At 35.7% G+C, this 25,667-nt stretch overlaps 1 protein-coding gene across 19 annotated transcripts in view; it reads right to left on the bottom strand.

The window, feature by feature from the left end:
• The window catches only part of HDAC9 (histone deacetylase 9), a 709,012-nt gene that overhangs the window by 502,934 nt on the left and 180,411 nt on the right, over positions 1-25,667 (bottom strand). Inside the window, exons 1-3 of one of the 19 annotated variants that reach the window (XM_031665984.1) lie at positions 19,344-21,854; positions 15,337-17,044; positions 869-5,201 (exon numbers count right to left, since the gene is read on the bottom strand). The exons of 10 other annotated variants lie outside the window; for them this stretch is intronic. In XM_031665984.1, the coding sequence (XP_031521844.1) occupies positions 869-884 (16 nt within the window). In that variant the 5' untranslated portion in view covers positions 885-5,201; positions 15,337-17,044; positions 19,344-21,854. Of the gene's footprint in view, positions 1-868; positions 8,063-15,336; positions 18,081-19,343; positions 21,855-25,667 lie in introns of those variants that run through there. 8 more of the 19 variants (XM_031665989.1, XM_031665987.1, XM_031665986.1 and 5 more) reach the window with 8 other exon arrangements.

Below are 25,667 nucleotides of genomic sequence, written 5' to 3'. Positions count from 1 at the left end.
AGAAATTGTCTTAAGGATACTGGATTGTGATGGAACCAAAATTTGACCCCAGAGACTTTGGCTCCAGAGACTACAATCTTAATATCTACCATCCCCTACTCCTGCTCCCACTGGTGAAACAACCACTGGAAACTCATTTGTGCTTTCTATGACTCATAATTTAATTTTATGTAATAATATTTCTCTAAACCTTATATTGCTGAGCTGGTATAAGCCTTTAGGAAATCCTAGGCCTCTTTTATTTAATGTTCACAATAAGTATATTTCAAAATGCTGCAATTCAACTAGATTGAAGGAGGGAGTGTACCACAGATGTGTGGATGACACAACCTGGGCTCTGAAGTTATAGCTATTGAAGGCGTGTGATAGATGCATGGGAAATCTCTACACTATTCACTCTATTTTTGCTTGTGTTTGAACTTTTTGATAATAAAAGAGTTAAAAGCAACAAAAAATTTTAACCACAAAGAAGACAACAGAAGACTAAGCTGTTTCAAGATCCAGACGAACATTCAGCTTCAGTAGATAATGCCCCTGCTGACAATTCCAGGCTAAATTTCAAAAACTCAGAGTACAGGAACTTATTTATCAATATTTTTACTAATTCAAGAACCCTCTCCCAAAAACACTTTAGTCTTATCTATCTGAAATAGTAAAGGCATTCTCAGAGCTGAATGTTTTGCTCAATGTAATTTTTGTTGTTGTTGCTGCTACTGATTGGAAAAACGTTTTGCTTCCCTCCTCATGACAGGTTTATCTTTCCACAGCCTGCGAATTATTAAAGACGATTTGCAGAGTCAAACTTAAAAACGTCTACCCCACTATCTTTTTCACAGTTCTCTTAAAAGGTTAAAAGAAAGAAACTTACCCGTTTTATTGTGCATTCCCTCTTTGCCAAAGTGTGCTGTGGTTTCGCAAACTAGCTCAGTCCTTCTGAACTTTTCTGTATCCGTTATAATATTAAAGAGCCGCAAGGAAGGGAAGTGGTTAGTCAACTTGCTAATTTTATCAGTCCCTCCCACTGGTTAAATAGTACCTGATGCTACAGATGCAATATCAGTTTTCCCAGCTCATTTCTCTGCTACTGAACAACCTTATAAAGACTGCATAACTTAGGGGCAAAGAGAGTGACTATATCTGATATGTAGGCATGAGAGAGTTAATGAATGAACATTTTATTACTATTAATAAGAAGCCTAATAGATTACAGAAACCAGCAATTCAACAGAATGAGGAGGAGGAGGAGGAGGAGGAGGAGGAGGAGGAGAAGAAGGAAAGAGAATGTTCGTCAGCTCCATACTGTAAGCATACTCAATTTGGGTAGGAAGGGGAGTGATTTTTTTAATGCAATCAGAGGACGTGTGGGAAGTGGCTGGTGTTTCATTTGTTGATAAATGATTCTGCCCTGGAATGGATCCAATTTACCGGATATAGAAACTTCCACAACTGGGGGCCCTGGCTCCGACGACTCTCTTTCTCTGAAGCTTACTAATTAAAACACAGGGCAAACTACCAAATGTGTCCCTCTGAATGAGGGAAAATTAGACATCCTCTGAAGAAGCAGCTATGAATTGTTTCCTAGATGGAAAAGGCTGCAGTGAATGAAAGGAAAAAGAAGAGGCTGAGACCGCTTTTAATGAAATAAAATGATTTTGCTGTTTCAATCTCACTCCAAAAGATTTCAACATATAAAACACTGTCACTCCAGAACCCTAGATTATGCAATTTTCTGAGCTACTTAAATGGGTGCATTTGAATTAAATCTGGAGTACTCACTTTGAAGTGCCTTTCCCACCGTATCTAAGCATTGTGGCATTGGAGAAAAAAAAAAAAAGTCTGAAAACCAAATCATCCTGAGGCCTCATTAGCTCTTGCTTTTGATTGGCTAAGAAAACGTTTCTTCAAAGAAATTCTTATTTTTTACATATATTTACATGTGGTGATAGTTTCACAAAACGAGTTAAATTTGGTAAGCCGAGGCAGGTTGAGGAAACTAGCGATTCTGTCACTGACACCCTTCTTAGTATTCCCCCAATTCAATGATACTTAGCTTATAAAACAAAGAAAGGAAAAACTTTGAAGACTTACTGAATTTATTTTCTACCTCCTAAGTCTCTTTTACAATTAGATCTAAGAAAATAAAAATCTAAGTACTACGCTGAAGGAAAATACAAGCAATGTCTTACTCTGAGATCTCTCCAATAAATTCTCTTGAAGAACGAAAACCGCACAATTCTAAGCCCCCAAGGTCATCTTTTTATATTTGGTCTGAGTTTAAGAACAAATACCTGAAATCAATACTTCACAGTCATGACTCTGGCTTTAGTCTCTCTCATTCACATCTGTAGCTTTTGCATCTTCAGGAAAGAAAGAAGAAAAGATACAGTTCTAGAAGAAAAAGAATGGGGGGAAGTGAAAAAGAAGGGAGAGAACTTTGCTTCATTGTCCCCTTTTCCAAAACTCTTAACAGCTTCCCCAAGCATCTAGGTTGGGTGGCACCTCCTCGGCTTTATCCACAGGCCTTCCTCACCCATTCAAACATACCTACTTGCCCCTCTCTGAAATCCTGGAGCATATTTCATCATCCTCTCAGTCTAGACATAACTTATTTCTATGTAATGTCTTTCTAGAAGCCTGCAAGCCTCTTTAGGACCAATGTATATTCTCTATGCTCACCTAGAGCATTAAGCTGCTCAAGCACAAAGCTTCACATTTAAAAACAAGTATTTTGTAATGCCTCTTTTACTAACCTAACACAAAGCTCATAGTTTATACAAACAACCTCTATAATAATATTCTTTTTAATTATAAAGTGCCCCAGGCATGAGCATAACCTCCATAGTGAGGAACTTATCTGATGCCTACTCTACTACCAACAAGTAAATATGAATTAAAGAGAAGTAATAAGAAGCCAGTACTTTCAAGAAGGTTAAGAAAGTGAAAGACTGGAGGGTGAGTGGTTGCATGGACATTAGGCTAAAATTTAGTATTAGAATAAGAAACAATAAATTAGGCTTACAGGCAAGTGATAAAAGGAAAATAAGAGTAACTGAAGTCTAGATAACATGCCAAGGCAAATTATAGACGGTAAAAGTGAAAAACACACAAAGAAGCATTGATATTCCCTCATAAGATCTGAGATTTATTTCTTATTCATAAAAAATGTTAAAGAAGTGTTAATTTTGCTTTTTGTTATATTGAACAAGGGTGCTACAAATGAACACTGATGGAGCTGCATTGTGTTGGTTATTCAAATACCATAGCCACCTTGTTGTCAGTGACATGGTTTTCCTAACGGTGAACAATGCACAGTAAACCTTCCAAAGCAAAGAACAATTTTACCTGAAATTTTACAGTAGTTGTAGTCTTAGGAAATTCAATGTATACTAAAATTGAATTAAAGCAGTTTTTATATGTGCAACCAATTTTGTTTCTAGGCTCAAATAATTATAAACAGGTGTTTCACCTATATGAATACCCAAAGGGACTGTTGAAAATGCAGGACACAACTTCCAGGTCCAGGACGGCCTCTCACATAACAGGACAGCAGTCCGCTAAATGTCAATAGTGCCCTCCAAGCACTGTGGCATCCAGAAAACACTTTCAAATCTTCCCTTAGGGGCCAGTAGAGCCTTGTTGAAAGCACTATCCTAGACAAACTACTGCCCTTCAAACAATTTGGTTTTGGGAGTCAGGTAGGCATATCAAGATGTGAAGGAGACCAGGACAGGAATGTGCTGAATGCAGAGTGCACGCTCCTGCTGGCTAAGGCCAACTGTGGCCATCTGCTCTCAACTGTGGCCAACCAGGAGTCAGCCCCAGCAGCACAGAACTCCCATTTATCAAGAGGTGGACATCTGGATTTTTATGTGAAACCTCCTTTTTGAAAAAGAGTTGGCAAACACTCTTTGAACTACACAAAGTTTGTCTTCAGGCTAACATGATTATTGGTTGCTCATTCAAAAACATATAACAACAAAAATATGTAATGTCAGAGTATGGTATTCAGTGTAACAAGTACTTTGATCCCCTATTGTATATAGGAATTATATAGAATAAACTGGAGTATCTGCCAACATGTTAATTAGAATTATCTATTATTTTTTCGTTTTTCTTTTTTCTTTGCAGTATTTTCTAATTTTTCTAAAATAAATACATAAGGCTTTGCTGTAAAAAAATAAGCAATAGAAAATGTATTTCCATTTTAAAAATTGGAAGATGGTAGTTATAAAAAGCTCTTTAAATACACTCAGAAAAAAACTACCATTAAAATGGGCAAAACAAATTAAATTCCTTTCAAATACCCAGTTGTTTCATCTCAAGCACTGGTTAAAGATCAGATGTAAAAATTAAACCGTCTGCAAATCCGAAAAGGGATATGCCCAGGTAATGGAATCATTACCTTGTGTTCTAGATATGTAAGTCATTATATTATCTCTTGTATTAGATAGTCAGAGCCCACACAGGAAGGATGCAGGTCTGACTGCGCGTCATAGAAAGCACTCAAATGAATTGTGCGTCAATTTAAAAAGACCTAGGTTCTAAAAGTGGTAAAAAATAAACTTTCCTATGAGCAATAATAATAAAGTTAACCTTTAAAATGAAGGTGCTTTAGTAATTTAATTACCTTTTTCCTATTTACAAAATTAATATTAGAAGCTGAGTCATGATGGAATTCAATAAAATTATTTTATTAACTTCCTCTAAGGCTTTAAAGTCTCTTTTTATAATTCAGTCTTCTCCTTCACTCTGCTGAAGACTTGGACCACATTTTATTCCTATAAAAATTGATTTTTCCCCAAATTAGAAATATGTAACTAGAAATGATTCAAAGCTGACCCTCCTAGGTACCAAAACACAACATCCTGAAAAATAAGCTTACATCTTGAAATATCATACATAAGACCACTTAAAACACACATTTATATACACTATACATTCTGTAATTATTATTGAATTTTCACAATTTAGAAAAATGTACCACTAGACTGTATAGAGAGGGACTAATTGAACCATGGTAACCGGTATGAAAATAACGATGATACAATTTTTAGAGATATTACCTTTTCTTTTTTTCTTAGGAAGCACGGTCATACATGGTGCTTATTTTGAAAGGAAATTCAACCTTTTTCCAGTCTTAAGTTATATGCTGACTAGAGCTTGCGTTCTTAAATATGTGTTCAAGTTTGTTCATTTCAATTCTGCAGAATCAGAAGATTATACAGTTTGTGAACTAAATCTTTCCTTTCAATTGTATCTTTCAATTTTGATTACAAAAGCAGATGTATGCAGGTTTGAAAGTTGCTAGTTCAACATTGTGGGGGAACCCAGGGTAAACAACAAAATTACCAATTGCCTACCATAAAAAGAAAATCTCATCAGCATAGTATCATGTAGTATGTTTTTCTGAGATGCATCCCAAATTTAGTGTCTTTAAAATGCCTTTGACACTTGACTAAATTTAGTGCTAAGCTGATTGTTTGCAGCCAAGATTTTGCTTATTGACCTATATTTAAATAAATGAGAAAAACTACCACTGGAACACAATGTGTCTAAATATATACTTGCTGAAAAGAAGGAGCATTCCGGTGTCCCCGTCTTCTCTAGTGAACATAAAACATAATACTCAACTTCACTGGGAAGCAAATAAATATAAATTATGACACATTAACATTTTTACCTATCACTGATGCTAATAGATGACGACAAGCACATGATGTGAAAAACACTGCTGGTAGGAGTGTAAATTGGTACACCTTTCCCAGGGAAAAAAATGTCACACTATATCAAGAATCTTTTAAAATGTTCACACTCCTTAAGAGTGATTCTATTTCTAGGAATCATTTCCAAATAAAAAAAAAATCAAGGATGTGGATGGCAATTTATGTAAATGAATGTCCATCACACTGCTACTTTAAAGTGTCACTGAATAACTGCAAATGGTGTATATTCCCAATATAAGGAAAATAATAAAAGAAATTATGATAAAAACTTCTACAAATCATGATACTGAAAATATTGAATAACACTAAAAAATGAACAACATTGAGTAAGAGAGGGGATAGAAAAATACACATTATGACTTGGTATTATGACCCAAGTCTTAGAACTCAAACATACACTTGCCATTCACACCCTCACAATTTCCCCCCAATTTTTTCCCACAGTCAATGGAAAAAAGACCAAAAGAAAAGCCCAGAGTGTGAAGACTGTGTCCTTTACTTGTCCTTTAGCTTCTGGAATTTTATTTCATTTTACTTTGGTTTAGTGGATTTTAATTTTTCTCCTTGATAAAGTGAAGCTTACCTGGCAACTCAGAAGCTTTAGGGTGAAATCCACCTCACTTTAATGTGGAAACAACTGTCAGTGGGTCCTTATTTTAGTTATTCCACAAGAAATCACATTACTTTTTAAAACAGAGTGCTGAAAATCATGTCTGATTTATAGCAAAATGAATATTTAAAATTTTACCTGGGACAACAGTAACATTGAGTGTTGGATTTAAATCAAATGAAGAAGAAAGAAATCTTCCTGTATCTAGTCCCTATAAAACCAAGCACTGGACAAATTGGAGCTCTTTTAGTTATCACAACAACCCTAAAGGTTAAGTTTTCTCATACTTAATTTACACATGGAGAGACTAATTTACCCAAAGATTAGATAAATTGGCCAAGGTCTCACATTTGACAAATCAAGAATCAGAATTGATTATAGTCGATCCTGACCACAAAACCAAAGACTAACACTACATACAAAGATTTTATAACAGAATACAGGTAGTTAACCCGTGGTAATCTTCAAACATACTTTTCTTGTCTAAAGTTACTATGGTGGAAGATGAAATAGGAGGTAATGGAGAATTGGGTAAAAGTACACAATTGAATACATTAACCAAGCCTATATTTTTCAGACCAAAAGTCAGGACACAGGATCTGAACCTGTGAAACAGAAGTAGTCCCAGAGTTTCATGTTTCATGTAACCACCATTTGCCTAATGTTTAATGAAAAAAAAAAATGTGTGTGTGTGTATGTGTGTTGTAAATACCAACTTACATTTATAATTGTTTGTATTGACTTTAAAGGTAAAGTCATACAAATAATATATGATCATAAAATCAAGTAATACACAAAATATATATAGACAAAGCAAAAATTGCCTCATTATCCTACACTACACAAAAAGCCAGTGAGAACAATTTGGTGGCCTCCTGGACTTCTTTATGCTCACATTCACAAAATTATGGTAGCACTTAAGGATACGAATGTTGTGTAAACTGTACAAGTGACATGAGGCAGGGTTTAACTTTAAACACATTGGTTTAATTTCCAGAGGATCTCCTTTCTGACTTTTTATTTCGCTGGGGCCAGAGGGTAGAATACTCTACAAACAAAGAAATGGAGAACTTTGTTGTTTTGATTTGTTTATTTTTAATACTTTCCAAAAATCCAAAGTATTAGGTGGTTGATTCTGCCATTTATTCCTGTTTCCTTTCGAGCAAATCATTTAATTCTGCAGTTGAATGTTTCCCATCTATAAATAAGGGTGATTACCTATAAGAGTTCTGAAAAAGTCAGTGACTCAGTAACTATGTGGAATTACATTTCAGTATCTTTCTTTTAAAATCTGTTTTAGAGTAATGCAACATGCTTAACAAAAATGAAACGCAAACCTTTAGAATTTCAAATGAAGAATTAAGACACCATTGGGCCATGTGTACTCACAACCTATTATGCAAAAAAGAATGATAATCGGTTCACCAAATAATAGCCATACCACTGTTATACTTTCTGCTACATAAACTTGGTATTCCATTACATTTAAAACAAATCTCTAATTCACCTTTGCTTTACTCAATCTCTTTGATATGGTTTGGCTCTGTGTCCCCACCTAAATCTCATCTTGAATTGTAATCCTCACATATCGGTGGAGGGGCCTGGTAAGAGGTGATTGGATTATGGGGGTGGACTTCTCCCTGGCTGTTCTCGTGATTGTGAGTGAGTTCTCAGGAGATCTGGTTGTTTGAAAGTGTGTGGCACTTCCCCCTTTGCTCCCTCCTGCCACCATGTGAAGAAGCTGCTTGTTTCCTCTTTGCCTTCCACCATAATTGTAAGTTTCCTGAGGCCTCCCAGTCAGGCTTCCTGTTGAGCCTTCAGAACTGTGAGTCAGTGAAACCTCTTTTCTTCCTAAATTGCCCAGTCTCAAGTAGTTCTTTATAGCAGTGTGAAAACGGACTAATACACTCTTCTTATATTATTACTATGCCCTACTATGAAATATCTCCCCTTGCTGGGTTAGAGTGTTGAGTATCTAAAAAATTGAGATAGAAATTTCAAGGCACTGAGAACCAGAAAAAGGTCAAAGAGTTTCATATGCCCCATTTATTACCTTTCAAATGCAGGACCTAAAAAATATTCAGAATTTCCAACATTTCTTTCAGCCCTAATTTTAACGGTGGGAATCTTTAATCAGTCAAATAGTCCTGAGCTCTAGCTAGTTCTGTTCACACAGTGACTGGCTGTACAGAGTGAAGATTACAACATCAACCATGAGGCCAAGAGAAGGCAGTACCCAGACTCATTTATTACTTTTCCCCCAGTGGATTGGTATGGATGCACTGTGAAGTGCAAGTACAACATCCTTTTGCCTCATGGAACACATGGGGATAAATTCTTCACCAAATTACACATAATCCAAGTGAGCAGAATTCTTAAGTGAATGCTCAGCAAGTGATAATCACTTTCCCTTTGTGCAAATATGTCGATTCCCTTTCAGAAAAGGGTCCTGGGACCATGCATTGTGCTGTTTAAGAATAATAATCACAATGTATCACTCTCATCTATTTCTCCTAAGAAGTAAAATGTTTTTATTTCTCAAGGACAGGGAGTCTTGGGCACCATTTTGAGATTTTCTTGAGAAATATTCACAATATACTTCCATTTACTAATCATACAATCTTTAGAATGTTATTAAACTTTCTGGACTTTATTTCTCATTTACAAAATGGGATTTATAATACCTATTCCATAGAATTGCTGTGAACATTAAATTAGGTTTATTATATACAGGGCCTTGCACAGTGACTAACGCACTGTAAACAGTCAAAAACTGATAAATACAATTACTGTAACTACTAGCAATAAACAATATTTAGTTTTTTCCTCCTCATACTAAGAAGGATATTATGATGATTCTGTGTGTGTATGTTTCTTTCAATATTTTTTACAGTAGCTACAGGCTTATTCAGGCCCTTTTTCTAAAAGCTTTACTATATAGTTTAAAAAATCCTTTTACGATTCATAATCCTATTGAGTCAAGAATAAAATGTGTACTTAGTTTCAGGCAAACAATTGTTCAACAGAAGCCCCTTCAATTTTTAATTATGCTCTCTTCCCTTTCCAAGTTCACTGTTATTCTCTGATTTTTAATCTTAAAAGTCAGTCAGGGTACATTATTTATGTTATATTCAATACGGAGAAAAAGGAGAAAAGGGATTTTATTCAGGACACTAACTCTAACCTTGAAATGTTATTTTCTGAACATTTGTTCTGCTCACTGAGCAAATTTTAGTCTTCAAGTCAGATGTCTAAATACAGTGCTTGAGCTCTGCTTAAAGGCTAAAAATACAGACTTCTGCACAAGGTGATGGTTACAAAGGAAGGTGTTTAGAATATGGTTCAATAGAAGCTAAGGTAATTGAGCATTAGCTATACAGTTCAGCCAGAAGAATTTCTCATCTACACTGAAGCTTTGGAGTCAAACCGTAGGCTATTATCCTTTGAAATACATTTTACATGGAAAGAGAATCAATTAAAGAGGTGGTTTCCTGAAACCTTCACCAGGTCCTCAGTTTTGATCATTTGAAGACTAGAAGTCATGGAATCCTTCGTCAACCTCTCTCTCTCTCTCAAATTGAGTACTTAAGCACAGTAAATCTGAACAGGAAGACTGGCTGCAAAACCCATGCAGTATTTTCCTCCTCTTGCGAAAATATATGAATAGAAGTCAGTGAATAGTTTTGATGCTTACTAATACCACGATAAAACAAGGTCATCATACAGAAAGTTTATTATCCTCTAGGAAACATACTGTGTATCACTGCCTGATTCTGCTTCAGATTCACAAACTAAGCTCTGTTCCACCTTGTATCATCCCTTCTCAGACTCACAAACTAAGCTCTGTTCCACCTTGTACCTTGTATCATCTTACACTAAGTCTTCCTCAGGCACATCTGCCCAAAAGTAAAGTGTCAAGGAGAGGGGAAGAGGAAAATAAAACAGAGGCCTGGAATGGATAATCCTGTTTCTGTTTTCAAATGACACGTGAGGTTCATTTAATTCTTTAAATGTTATTCCTTTTGAGAAATTGGAAAAGATAACATTAAGTGCACAAAGAAGAAAAGGGCAGATAAAAATGTTGATGTGCTCATGATAAGTAATGCCTAAATAAATGATTAAATGGAAGAAGTCATAACAATATTAGACCATCTTGATAGGTTATTTTATTATCCAAGTCTCCTCTGTTTTATTTTTATTTTTATTTATTTATTTTTTTGAGACAGGGTCTCATTCTGTCACCCAGGCTGAATACAGTGGCACGATCACGGTTCACTGCCACCTCGACCTCCTGGGCCCAAGTGAGCCTCCTGTCTCAGCCTCCTAAGTAGTTAGGACTACAAGTGCATGCCAACATGTCCAACTAATTTTTTTTTTTTTTTTTTTTTTTTTGAGACACAGAGTCTCGCTCTGTCGCGCAGGCTGGAGTGCAATGGAGCGATCTCGGCTCACTGCAACCTCCGCCTCCTGGGTTCCAGTGATTCTCCTGCCTCAGCCTCCTGAGTAGCTGGGATTACAGGTGCACAGCAACATGCCCAGCTAATTTTTGTATTTTTTAGTAGAGATGGGGTTTCATCATGTTGGTCAGGCTGGTCTCGAACTCCTGACCTCGTGATCCTCCCACCTTGGCCTCCCAAAGTGCTGGGATTACAGGCATGAGCCACTGCACCCAGCTGCTACTGTTTAATTTTTCTGTAGAGATGGAGTCACACTATGTTATCCAGGATGGTCTCAAACTCCTGAGCTCAAGTGATCCTTCCTCCTTGGCCTCCCAAAGTGCTCAGATTACATGTGTGAGCCACTGTGCCTGGCCCAAATTCCCTCTTTAAATACTGATTATACATAAGTCTCATGAACCTATTCTATCTTTTTCAATATTCATTTTATTTCCAGTGCCTAGAAATGTAACTGATGTAGGTCCTTAAATATTTGCTGAATGGATAAGTATATTTTCATTTTGTTTTTATTTGCCTTTTAACTTTTCAATCTTTTTAAGGGTAATTCAGTTATTTTTTACATCTCTAAGAATTCCCCTTTCAACACTCAGAATTCCCCTTTCAACACTAGCCAGAAGAGATAAATGAAAATTATATCATAATTCCTTAATAAAGCTTTCATGCAAGAAATAATATTTGGCCAAATTACACCAAAAAAATGAATTAGGCCTCTTTGGAACTAGTTTCTAGGCAATATTTGTCCTTATTAAATGAGTAAAAGGGCCAGGCACAGTGGCTCACACCTGTAATCCCAGCACTTTGGGAGGCTGAGGTGGTTGGATCACGAGGTCAGGAGTTTAAAACCAGCCTAGCCAACATGATGAAACCCCGTTTCTACTAAAAATACAAAAATTAGCCAGGTGTGGCGGCAGGTGCCTGTAGTCCCAGCTACTCAGGAGGCTGAGGCGGGAGAATCGCTTGAACCCGGGAGGCAGAGGTTGCAGTGAGCCAAGATCGTGCCACTGCACTCCAGCCTGGGCGACAAGAGCGAAACTGTCTCAAAAAAAAAAAAAGAATTAAATGCAAACACACATTCATACTAGATATATATCTGACCAATTTTTTGCATTATCTTCATCGTGAGGTCACTGGGTAGAAAAGATCAAAGTATGAAAATTTCCCTAACCATTTCATTTATTCTTATCCCATAACAATCAAACTTGCCTGCAAATTTACTCTTTAGTAAGAACAAGGATAAAATTGGTGGTGGAAAAGCCAGGCAGGCAGCAAGATGAAGTAACTAATACTGGGACAACAAAAATCTGAAAGTCGAAAACACACTGCCATGTCCTTGTGTTGTGTCAAGTACGTTTAATAAAAAGCCGTTTGCTACAGTCAAACATTTCTTTGAAAGTGTGCTTTTATTATGATTGGATTTTGTTATTTGGTAGAGATTTAGTTGTGCTTTATTGAATGAAGAATTGAATTGTGTCCATGCCTGAGATTGGTCCAATATCTTTCTAATTTATTTCCAAAATGACATACAAAGTTGACTTTAAAATTCCCCAAGCTTCCGTATCTGTGTTTCTGAATTTCCAGATCCTGACTTTCAGAACAGAGTACCCACTTCCACAGCAGAGAATACTCTTGTTATAGAATGTTCAATAGAATATTCAATAGAAAAAAAAATTATTTTTCTTCCTTGAATTACTAAACACCCCTTCATACCTTTCAAAGTGATGTTTTAAAATCAAATGTGGGATGCATAAGAGATTATGTCTCTCTTCATATGCACAAATTCACAATGTCCTGGGGCATTGACTTCAGCACAGAAAATTCCTGATAGTTTAGTCAATTTAAAACAAAAAATGTTTAAGAAATAACTGCATCATATAGAATTTTAAGTACTTCTCTTTTACCATGCTACATAAAAGGCATGTCTAAATTTAGACATATGTAGATAAACATGCCAATCCCTGAAAAACCCTAGACCACAGAAGTTCTAGGGAAAAGTCTGTATTATATTAAATATGAGACTCCATTTCCTTGTTTTGAATTATTGGTGCTGCTGTGGCAACAGCACAATACAGAACTTTGTTGCTCTCTCAGCAAAGCTATTTATACTATTTAAACTCTTCCCGGGGAGTTCTTCCTCTACCATGTTCTTCCGTTATTTTAATAAAGCACTCCATTCAAAGTGTACGTTTTTGTTTTTAAATCATTGCTAAATGTGAAATAACAAATCTCACCTTTGAACTATTTAGGCAGACTCTAGATATGAAGCTAATTTCTTGACATGTTCTAAAGTCACTGAATACCCATTTCACAGATCACAGTGTTCTGATATAAAAGGTCAATTTCTTGCAACTGAAAGGGGTGATATATGGCTTCTAAATGCTCGGAAAATTTACCAAAATATCCAGAAGTGGAACATAGCTGGTTAAGTAATGATATTTTAAAATACTTCAGAAGGGAAGAGATCTCTATGGAAGTTCAAGATGGTGCTGCTTCTTCTTTGTATGATGTTGCTAGTGAAGTGAAGGTTCACATGTCACTAGCTGAAGCAGCAAGTGCAATGACATAGACATGGAAAAGGACTAACAGTAATTAGTTGCATAAAGCTACATGATAATAAGTTTTTTTAAAACTTGGTCTCTGGGATAGTTAAATTAACCAAGCAAAGAGAAGAATCAATCAATTTTATTTAAACTATTAACATGTTAATTAACTATAACTATAAAGCATTTCCTATTAATTAGTAAATTGGCTAACCATTTAGTTGAATCAGAGGTAAGACTTTTTAATAAAATCTTTGACCATGGTAACTGCAAATATTCCCATATTTGGAAATTAATCAAGACAATTGAAAGAAGTTGTCAGGAAATGAGAAAATGAGGTAGGAAAATGACTTCCAGTAAGTCTTCTTTCAAATGACTGGGAGATATTTGCAGTCATGGGTATAAAATAAGATACTAGGGTCAGGCAGACAATATCAAAATGAAAGAAAAGAACTATAAGTTCTATGCGTAAATAAAAATTTTACTTCTCCAGCTTCATCTGTCATCCTCCTCCTCTGACCCTGCACACAAACTACTCCAGGTACAAGTAATTTTCATCTTTCTTTCAACAGGTCAAAACCTTCCACTCTTCCAATTTGCACCTGCTGCTCTGCTTGTCTGCCCCATCTCACCTCCTTTTTGCTGGTAAACGCTCATTCACTTTTTAAGACATGGATCCGTTGCCTTCTCTCCCAACTTGACCACTTGGCCAGTGTCCACCATCCAAGCAGAGCTTGCCACTGTTTCTTCAGTGCCACAGGCTATTATTCCTACTTCTTCTGGAGTGCACACATTTTGTTATCATTTCTGTCTCCTTCTCACACTAAACTTCGGTCTCCTCTAGGGCAGAGTCCACACAAAGCTCATTCATTTAGCTTTGTACCTGTGTTTTTCTTCTTAAACAATGTAACTATCTATGATTCCTGAATGACTGGTAAAAATAATATCAAAGTAAATTTCGAATCAGATTAATATACTATATGTTTCAAAATTAGAGGCAATTTGCTAATATAAAAGGATGCAAGAAAATTTAGGTATGAAAAAATGATAAGGATAAAAAAAGAAAAATTTAGGAGAAAAAGACAAAGAAGCCATTTTTTGTCACTGTCAACTATGAATACAAGAAAACTTATTTAGTAAATATTGTCCTATTAAAATGTTTTTGAAGTAAATATTAGAAAGGCTAAAATGAATAAGCTTTATTTCTAGTTTTATATTTGGCTCACCAAGAAAGGCAAATTGGGTAAGCTGTCACTTCAACAGATCATTATTTCATTATAAAATGTAACACCACTCACTGTCTATGGAAGAAAAAAAAAAAAAGTCACATATTCTCTCTTATTAAAACCTATGCCCTCTAGAGGTGCTCTGTCAAGCTGAGAAATGGCATGTCAAGAGATATAATATGCTGCAGAGACAGATGTCCCTATTCAAAATGCATGTATGATGATCAATCACAGCTCAGAACACTCCTGAAAACTCGAGTGCCACACTTAAAAAACAATTACAGAAAGATGTGTTAAAATAATATCAAGAAGCTGACACAAACTGAATGTATTAGGCAAGACATTCAAAAGTATTTGTAGAAAATAAGAATTTTGTGTTTTTCTAAGGTTCTATGTAAGAGTTTAAAGGGGATTATAAAGGAAATACTGTATCAATACCACACTCGCTCTTGGGAAAGCTCCCTCTTGCCTTATCCTCCATTACTCTGAGCTACCTATTCAATGTGCATACCTGGCCTGCCATTAATTCCATTCCTAGTTTCATACAGGTTAAAAATGGAGTCAAGCTATAGTATAAGAATAGATATAAAATCTGATAAAAATGTATACTATGTTTGCAATTATTTTTAGTATCTACCACTGAACCATGGCATCTTTCTCAACTGGACAGCTTTCTTTAAATTGTTACATTATAGACACACAGAATAACATAATAAACAGTTGCATATTCATTCATTCATTCATTCATTTACTAAACATATGTTTATCGAGGGTCTACTATACCTGTACTCTTCAGGGTGCTGGGGATACGCTGGTGGGTAAGACAAACAAAAATCCTGGCTTTTGCAAACTTTGTTTTATCATGGGAAGCAGATAATAAAGAGTGTACACTAAACAGAGGGAAATGACAGGTATGTTAGAAAATAGTAAGTGCTATAAACAAAAACAAAGCATGGAATGAGAGTGTTACAATCTTAAATAGAGTGGCTAGTGAAGGGCTCAGTGGTATGGTGACTTCTGAGAAAACACCCGAAGAAGGGAAAGGCCATGTAAACAAGCCCATAAAGGTACTTGACCATGCAGATTTAGAGAAAAGCTCAAGGGTAAAATATGTCTGGTGGGAGCACTTTAGGCAGGTCCAGTGAACATCAAGGAGGCTCTTGCAACTGCAGCAGTTCCATGAAGGCAAGAGTGAAAAGAATCAAGTGAGACTGATGGCAAGGACCATACCACACAGTGCCTTTGAGGCCTTGTGAGACTTTGGCTTTTTCTGGAAGAGAAATAGGGAGCCACTGCTGGGCTTTGAGAAAAAGAGTCATACAACATGATTCATACTTAACGGGACCATTCTGGGAGCTGTGTTAGGAATAAATGGTTGGGCTGGGAAGAGTTTCTAGGGTGAAAGTTGAGAGGCCAATTAGGAAGCTATTTTGAAAATCTAAGCAAAAGATTGTGATGATATAGATCTGTGGGGGTAGCTGTAAAGCGAGAAGGAGTAACAGGCCTCTGCTTATGTACTGAAGGTACAGACAAGAGGAGTTTCTGACTGAATTTAAGGCATGTGGAAAAGACAAAATTCAACGATTTTTCAAAAGTTTCTGGCCTGAGCAATTAGAAGTAAGTGTCCTTACCTGATATGGGAAAGCCTGTGTGTAGAGCAATTTTGCTGAAATGCTAGCAATTCAGTCTGGCCATTCCAGAAGGCTATCAGATCATCTGGATATACATGCCTAAAGTTCAGGAAAGCTACCTGGGCTAGACATACAAATTTGGGGCTATTGTCACATAAATGGCATTCACAGTCCCCAACCCCAAGAAATATATTACAAATATACTGGAAGCTTCACTGCATCCCTCCCCACAAATAATCTGCTCTAAAATTCAGAATTTATCATTCTGAAGCATGTCTTTGTGTTTTATTTCCTATGTACACAACCTTAAAGAATATATAGCAGTGTTATGCACAGTTTAAGCTTTATACAAATGATAAAGTATAATTTTCTGCAACTTATTTTTCCTAAACATATTTTTGATATTTATCCATGATAATATGTCAATCCCTAGTTCATTCTTTCCCATACCTACATAACATTCCATTGCATAAAAATATCTCAAATTACTTATCCATTTTCCTACTGATGGCTGCTACAGTTGGGATGTGGTTTGTCCCCACCCAAACTCATATGGAAATTTGGTCTCTGATGTGGCAGTGTTGGGAGGTAGGGCTTACCGGAAGGTGTTTAGGCCATAGGGGTGGATCCTTCATGAATAGATTAATGCCTTCTCTTGGGGGTGAGTGAGTTCTTGGCCCTGTAAGGATGGATTTATTCCACTGAGAGCAGGTTGTTAAAAAGAGCTTGACTTCCTCTGATTTGCTCTCTTGCATTCTCTCTCACCACATGATCTATGCACACGCCTGCTCCCCTTCTGTTTTCCACCATGAGCTGAAGCAGCATGAGGCCCTCACCAGATGCAGACAGTATTCCAGCCACTTGAATTGCAAGCCAAATAAAACTATTTTTAAAAATAAATTACCCAGCCTCAGGTAATCTGTTAGAGCAACACAAAATGAACTAATACAATGGCTATTCATAGTTTGATTCTAATTTTTTAATATTACAATCAATCCTGAATAAAGATTCCTGTACATGTCTCTTTTAGACATATGAGAAGGTATCTCTAGGGATTATACTTCCCAGTAGAATTTCTGGGTCCTTATAAAATATGGAAACTTTACCACATATATATATGTGAAATTTTCTCCCAGTTGTCACCAATTTACACTCCTCGGAATTATGAAGTTTCCTACTGCTCCATATCTTCACTAACACCTGGTGACATTGAACTTTACAATTTTGTCAATATGATAGATGTGTAAAATTGTATAACACTGTAGTTTTGATTTGCATTTCCCTAATCCTTATTTTGGCTGGTTAGTAGCCATTTGGGTTTCACTTTAGGATTAACTATTCTTATTTGTCCCGTCTTCCACTGTGTTACTCATATTATTTTTGGTATTCTGAATGCTAATTCTTTGTTATATTTAATGTTCATCATTTTTGTTCATGATTGTAATCCCTTCCTTTGAGATTAGTGCTTTTAAAAATATTGTTTAGAAAATACTCTCTTTCCCTATATCACACAAATATCCTCCAATTTCCATTTCCAATTTAAATTTGTAATTTATCTGGAATTGCTTTTGTGCTTTCATAAGGTAAAGATACAATTTCAAACTTCTGTCCCAGCACCATTTACTAAGTGACTCATCCCTTTCCCACTGATCAACAATGACACCTCTTCCAGATATGTATATATTATGTGTAAATTGGTCCTTTCTGGCTCTCCTGTCTGGTCTATTTTGCTATACACAATATACCTTATGATTTTATAAGAAGTCTAGGCTGGCTGCAGTGGCTCACACCTGTACTCCCAGCACTTTGGGAGGCAAAGTAGGGAGAATCAACTGAAGCTAGGAGTTCAGGACCAGTCTGGGCAAAAAGTGACACCCTAAATCTACAAAAAAAAAAAAGTTTAACAATTAGCCAGGCATTGTGTGGCGTGCCTGTAGTCCTAGCTACTCAGGAGGCTGAGGTGGGAGGATAGCTAGCTTGAGTCCAGGAATTTGATGCTGCAGTGAGCTATGATGTTGCCACTGCACTCCAGACTGGGCAACAGACATCATGTCTTGAAAAAAAAAAAAAAGGAGGAGGAGGAGGAGGAGGAGGAGGAGGAGGAGGTGGTGAAGGAGAAGGAGAAGGAGAAGGAGAAGGAGAAGGAGAAGTAGGAGAAGGAAAAGGAGGAGAAGGAAAAGGAGGAGAAGGAGAAGGAGAAGGAGAAGTAGTCGTCGTCATCATCTAGGTATCTTATAATGCCATTCTTTCCACTTCATTTTTTCTCCTCAAATTTGTCTTTTCTTTTCTCAGACCTTTACTCTTCTAGATAAATTTGAGAATTAGCTTGTCAAATTCTATTTAAAAATTTGTTAAGGTCTTGATTAGAATTTTACTGAACCCATAGCCCAATTTGAAAAGAATTAGCAAATTTATAACATTGACTTCTCCAATCCATAAAAATAGTACTTCTCCATTTATTTAAATCTTCTTAAACGATTTTCATTAAAAATCATTTTTGTACATGAAGATATTTTGCATCTTTGATTGGCCCACTCCTAGGTTTCTTTTATTTTGATAGCTAGTGTTAGAGACAGCTTCCATTGTGTTTTTTAACTATGGAAATATATCTTCTTGATCCTTGTATACACATCTCATTATACATTTTAAATTTACTGTTCCTTATTCATATATTGATTATCAATAAATGAATGAATGACAAACTACTTAATCATCCCTTTCTCCAGAAAACGTTTTGACATTTAAATGAGAAATAAAATATATAATGATGGTAAACTATAAGCATACTATTAGGTATTGTTTTGTTTTAATTCAATTGAGCTAAGATTAATATATAAGAAGAATGCAGGAAAGAATTTCCCACAATTCTAGAGACCTATTTCAAAAGAAGCTGTCTAAAAAATGGGAAGAAAATTTTGTACAAGGCAGCTTTCAGGCAACAGAAAGAAGAGAAAGCTAAAACCAAGAAAGAAAACATTAAAAACATATTTTTTAAAGTCAGGCTCATATTAAAGGGTCTGGAAATATTTATTGTAGAAAAAAATTATCCCTACATCCTACTGACTCCTTCTTAAAAAAGTTTTGCTACAACACACTATATATGTATTTTTTTAAAAATCTTAAATATGTCCCTGTCAAGAAAGAGTTAATTATACTTACAAGGTCTAAATATCTTCAAGAGGCTGAATGATGTGCTGCTTTCCAAATAGAAAAGCACCTATGCAAAACTGGTAAGATTCAGAAACAAGTTTCTTTTAACAGGAAAATATTTTATACAACCATTAATACTATAATTGCTAGTATAGTTAGAATTCATCCTATAAAACATAAACATTTGAAATACTGTCATTCCATAATAATCTATGATATTACTAAAATTCACATTTCCAAAATTTCACATTTCCAAATCAGTACATTGGTGATGAATGCACTTTCGATGGCTGTTATTGTTCAACAAATATTGTACTAATCTTGATTATTTGAGAATTAATTTTTGATGCTTCTAACTCTTTCCTCCCAAAGATGTTGGAACTATGATTCCTTCCTTCATTTATGCATGCATTCACTGACTAAATGCTATCAACGTTGTGGGCACTTTGTTAGATGCCCGAGATACTGTAGTGAATAGGACACGCCTAATTTTTGCCCTCACAGAAGCTTATACACTCCTGCAGAAGGCAGGTATCAAAGGAGGGTTCTCCATCCTGTATTAAAATGCTGTTGGCAAAGGAAGCGTGGGGTGTCAGGAGCACAACTTAGCATCCAAGGAAGAAGGCATCACGAAATGCCCATCTAGAAGAAGTGCTTTCAAACTAAGGCTTAATAAAAATGTAGGAATTCAGGTGAAAAAAATGTGCTTCATGCTGAGGGATGCATGAAATGGAAGACTGCAGCATTTCTAAGATTCAAAGTTAGTCTATACAGCTGGATCAAGGAAAGCAAGTGGGAAACTGGTACCAGATGTTTGCTCTTACTGAAACATATGGCAGCCTGAATACATATATCACAAGGGCTATTCAGTCCAACATGATGGTGAGAAGGGAAAACTGGGAACCACTAATGTTCTAAGTTGTAGATCCTTCTAAAATGTATGTATCTAATGTGTGCTTAGGCAAGACAGCTGGGAGTATTTCACAAAAAGCTCCTGTACAATCTCACTTCAATATACAAATTGATACTTAGAGTATATATACGTACAGGTATATAGCCACATTATCTCTCTAATAGAAAACAGGTGATTCTTTTAAAATCACACACTGTACACTTGCAACATCTATGTTTTCTTCCCTAATTACAGGTTCTACGAAAAAGTATTACCATGAGATAATCATAAGGAATAACAGTGAAAAACAATCAATATTACACTGCAACATTTGCAACACAGACAAACTTCGTAGAAATCATTTCATCTACATTTTAAGAAACTTCCATATAGTAGTTACCAAATACCCTGAATATTTTTTCCAGGCTATGTTTAGCATACAGAATCAATTTTAATGCTAAATTTATTTTTGCAAATTAACAATGTTACAACAGAATCGAACAATAAAATTAATGGGAACATTTTAACTTGTTATTTTTCTTTTCATTAAAAAATGAAAAAATCCATTTCCAATGATGATATAAAATTCACTCCGACTTGGCTGGTTTTCTGTTGGTTTTATTTAGCTTGTCAAAAGACCAAAGAAAAAGAAGGCATCTTCTCAATAATTACTCCGAAGGTACACATAAAATGTAATCATATTGCCAAAAGCAACCATGACTAATAATTTAGCATTTTTCCTCCTACTCTTTTTTCACCAAGAAATAATATACTACGTATGTATATACATACATATTAAAAACAGATGATTATGTAAGTTTATAGCCTAACTTTTTACAGAAACAATAATGTTTAAAGTTTTGATAGACAACCTGTTTTATGGAGGTAGTATCCCACAAAAGAAATGTACCATATTAACTTGGCCTTTTCTATATTATGAAACATCCAGAAGTTTTTCTGAGCTTTTGCTTTTTATAAGTAATGCAGCATTGAACTGTTTTATTCTATGCCTGTTCTACCAATAACAGGAAATCAGTGACAAAGAAGGCAACAGGAAAAGAAATCCCCTTTCTTTTCTAAGTCACAGGTTTTTTAAAAAATATCTACAAACATTTATTGAGAAGCAACTCCATGCCAGGCCCTTTGAAGATATCCCACTGAGGATACACAGATGACTGAGAACCAGTATCACTTGCTAGGAGTTCACTGTCTATTACAGTGGATTTCAACAAGGACCATTTTGCCACTACACAGTGCCCCAACCCAGGGGACATCTGGCAATGCCTAAAGACATTTTTGGTTGTCACAATGTGGACTGAGTGTGCTAGTGGATAGAAGCCAGGGATACAACTGTACCTCCTATAACAAACACAACAGGCCCCTACAACAAAGATTTATCCAGCCCAAAATAGCAATAGTGCTGAGGTTGAGAAAACACTGTCTAGCCCTTTTCTGTGGACTGCTTACCTCTATCAAACTCAAGAGATCTTTTCACCTCAATGATAACACTTAATAAGTTATAAGAATCAAAAGGCACACCAACAATCACCATGCAACTACATATTTAGGCAGCCCAACTAGGAAGAGGCCACCCTGCTTCCTGCGTGTGTGTATGTATGTGTGTGTGTGTATGTATCCGCATATATATATATACACACACACACACATATACACACACACACACATACATATATAATTTAAACAAGGTCTCCCTCTGTTGCCCAGGCTAAAGTGCAGTGGCACTATCAAGACTCACTCCAACCTCCAACTCCGGCCTCAAGCAATCCTCCCACCTCAGCCTTCTGAGTAGCTGGGACTATAGGCACACACCACCATGCCCAGCTTCTCATGCTCATATTTCAAACACAATGACTTCATACACTGATCAGTAGACTCTGGAGACTGGTGAGTGGTGAAAGTTTTCTTCTCTGGTACATACACTTCAGGCTCTACTCAGCGTAGTTCCTTCTACTCTCTTTTAAACTTTTAGACTTTAGGATTTTCTCAGGCAAGGAAATGAACACAAGGTATTTTTAACTACCTGCTCAATTGCTTGGAAAATTACCTCTTAAAACATTTAAACACCCACTTTTCCAAAGCCCTAGAGTAGCCAAGTGATATAAATCACTGGAATTCCTTGATGAGGAACTATAATTTTTCAAAGTTTAGAGTTTTATTTATATATATTCCATGTTACATATTCCATGTGTGTGTGTGTGTGTGTGTGTGTATCTGCAAAACAATAATCATGAATTTGCTACAAACCCTGAAGCAGCACATTCCCTGAACTTCCAGAAGACTTAACTTCGATAGACCCACTTATTAACCCTCAAAGGGCAGCAAACTCATCATAGCAATGGAAATCTAAGTTAACTATAAATGCAATATTTATTAGGCAAAAGAATCCTGATTTTGTGTAATGCTGTATAAAATGAGATTGTACAATTACTTTAGTCTTCCATTTGTTCAAATAACCATAGCACAGCTGGTGGCAATAAAAACTATTCAATTGTTTTCTTACTGTCTGAGTTTGGAATAAATGGTCCAGCTCTAGAAAAGAAATTGTTCTTCTGATCAGTTCCTTTCAAGTGGTTATCCATTTAAGTAGAGAAGTCAAAGTAGCCCATCAGTAAATACCTCATTACATAAAACATCAAATACCAGCCATCCCCCATTACTGAAAACACTGGCTTGGAAAATAAACAGGGGCAAAATGGCTCACTGCCTTTAATCAGTGTAATGAATACTATTAACTCAAACTACAAACTCCCTATTCACTAGAAGTGAATTATTTAGTTCCAATATCTTTCCAATAGTTTCTTTTTCTCTTTAAACTTTAATTAAAATCAACCACATTTGAAAATTGAGGCGCTTGAGCCTAAGAGAGAATTTTCAGCAACAACTTTTTTTTTTTTTAATGTGATTCTTGCAACCTTTCTGACCCTTGAAAACTCTTAAACTCAGCTGGAAATGAGTTCATAAACTTATGCCCATGAAGGGAAATTTAAAATTCAAACTATTAACAAACTTTGGTCATGCAAATTCTGTGTGCTAAATATTACAGGTATATGAGAAATAAGATACAGCCATCAAAGAAACTACCATCTCAAACAATGTATGCATCTATTGTATGTGTGTCAATAAAACATGGATATGGACATAAACTTTTTGAAAATAGCTGCAAAATACACAGCACAGTGGATATGTTAGATGAATTTTATAAAATATTTTCTACACTTCTCTTTGATTTCTTCACATTCTAATAGGCTTAGTGTTTTATTAGATCAATTAAATAAGTGAGCTGTAATGAAAATACTAATTGATCAAGAAAGGTACATTTTAAGTTATTCCAATAACTGAGTAGCACCAACATCAGTTAAGATTGTGTTCATTCAGGGTGCTCAGCATTCTATCAAGTACTATGAAAAGAAAGAATAAAATTGGAAATACACTACTTGAGAATGGTATCACAGGTTTTTTTGTTGGTATTTTAAGAGTGTTTAGGTATCTGCCTAATATTTATTGTCTATCATAAACAGCTATGTAAGGACAGAAGCAGAAGCACAAAATATTTCTAGTCGAGATCTAGCAATCCCACTACTGAGTATGTATCAAAAGGAAATGAAGTAAATATGTCAAAGAGGTATCTGCACTGCCATGTTCACTGCAGCATTATTCATAACAGCCAAGGTATGAAATGAAATTAAGTGTCCATCAATGAAAAAATAAAGAAAATGTGACATATATATATATATATACACACACACACACACACACACATATATATATGCATGCTTTCAGTCTTAACAAATAAAAGGAAATCCTGTCATTTTCAACAATATGGACAAAACTAGATGGCATTACATTCAGTGAAATAAGCCAGGCACAGAAAGACAAATACTGCATGATCTCACTTATATGTAGAATCTATAAAAATTACTCTCATAGAACTAGAGTAAAAGGGTAGGCACTAAGAGCAGCGTTGTGGGGAAGAGACTGGGGAGCTCTTGGTCAAAAGACATAAAGTTTCTGTTAGATAGGAGGAATAAGTTCAAGAGATCGATTGTAAACCATGATAACTATAGCTAACAACAATATATTGTAGTATTGAATATCGCCAAGAGAAATATTCCTAAGTATTCTCGCCACAAAAAGTATCAAAGATAATGTATATATTAATTATCTCAACTTAGCTGCACCATAATGTATATGTGTTTCAAAACAACATATTATACATTATATATAGTGAGTTAAAATCAATTTAGAAATAAATTTTAATGTTTCTAAACTACACTATCATAATAAAGTCATGTCTTTTAGATATGACCCTGAGTAAGCAAAATGTACTTTGGAGTAGAGAAGCTGTAGATTGGTCCTCTCACAATTTATATTAATAACATGGTTTTATTTTCACAGTTGAACAGCACAGAAGTCAGGTTAAAACCTAAATATGAGATTTTTTAAATTTTCTTTCTCAGTATGAATATTAAAACCTATGTACCTTATGTTTTTGTATCTCTAAAATTGGATGGCTCCATCATAAGTATAAACAAAGCACTAGTTCTCAAAAAGCATGGCACTTTAGTTTAATTAGATCCCATTTGTCAATTTTGGCAAATACTATGCAGCCATATAAAGGATGAGTTCGTGTCCTTTGTAGGGACACGGATGCAGCTGGAAACCATCGTTCTCAGCAAACTATCGCAAGAACAGAAAACCAAATACCTCATGTTCTCACTCATAGGTGGGAACTGAACAATGAGATCACTTGGACACAGGAAGGGGATCATCACACAGCAGGTCCTATTGTGGGGAGGGGGGAGGGAGGAGGGATAGCATTAGGAGATATACCTAATGTAAATGATGAGTTAATGGGTGCAGCACACCAACATGGCACATGTATACATACGTGACAAACCTGCACGTTGTGCACATGTAACCTAGAACTTAAAGTATAAAAAAAAAAAAAAAAAAAAAAAGCATAGCACATAGACTCTTGGGCATCAAAATTACTTTCATAAGAACACTAAGATGTTATATGTTTTCTCACTGTGTTGATATTTGCACCGATGGTGCAGAAGTGATAGCAGGTAAAACTGCTGCTGTCAATTATCAAGAATCAAGGCAGTGGTACCACATTGTATTTATAGTTATTGTATCCCTTAAAACTGTACCCTCATCTTTAGGAAAAAAACTACAACATGCATTTTATTTACTAATATTCTTGATGAAGCATGAAAAAAATTAATTTGATCAAATCTCAACTGTTGGGCATGCCTCTTTTTAATATTCTGTGTGATGAGATGGGACATGCACATAAAGTCTTTCTGCTGCATACAAGTGTACAATGTGTGCGCTGAGGAAAGGTACTTGTGGAATTGTTTGAGTTGCAAGCCAAACTAGCTGTCTTCTTAAAAACAGAAAAACATTTTTACTTGAAA

This window comes from Papio anubis, chromosome 4, assembly GCF_008728515.1.
Source record: "Papio anubis isolate 15944 chromosome 4, Panubis1.0, whole genome shotgun sequence".
NCBI lineage: Eukaryota > Metazoa > Chordata > Mammalia > Primates > Cercopithecidae > Papio > Papio anubis.
The sequence above is the reverse complement of the archived record's forward strand: the minus strand, read 5'-3'. Positions and strand labels throughout refer to the sequence as shown.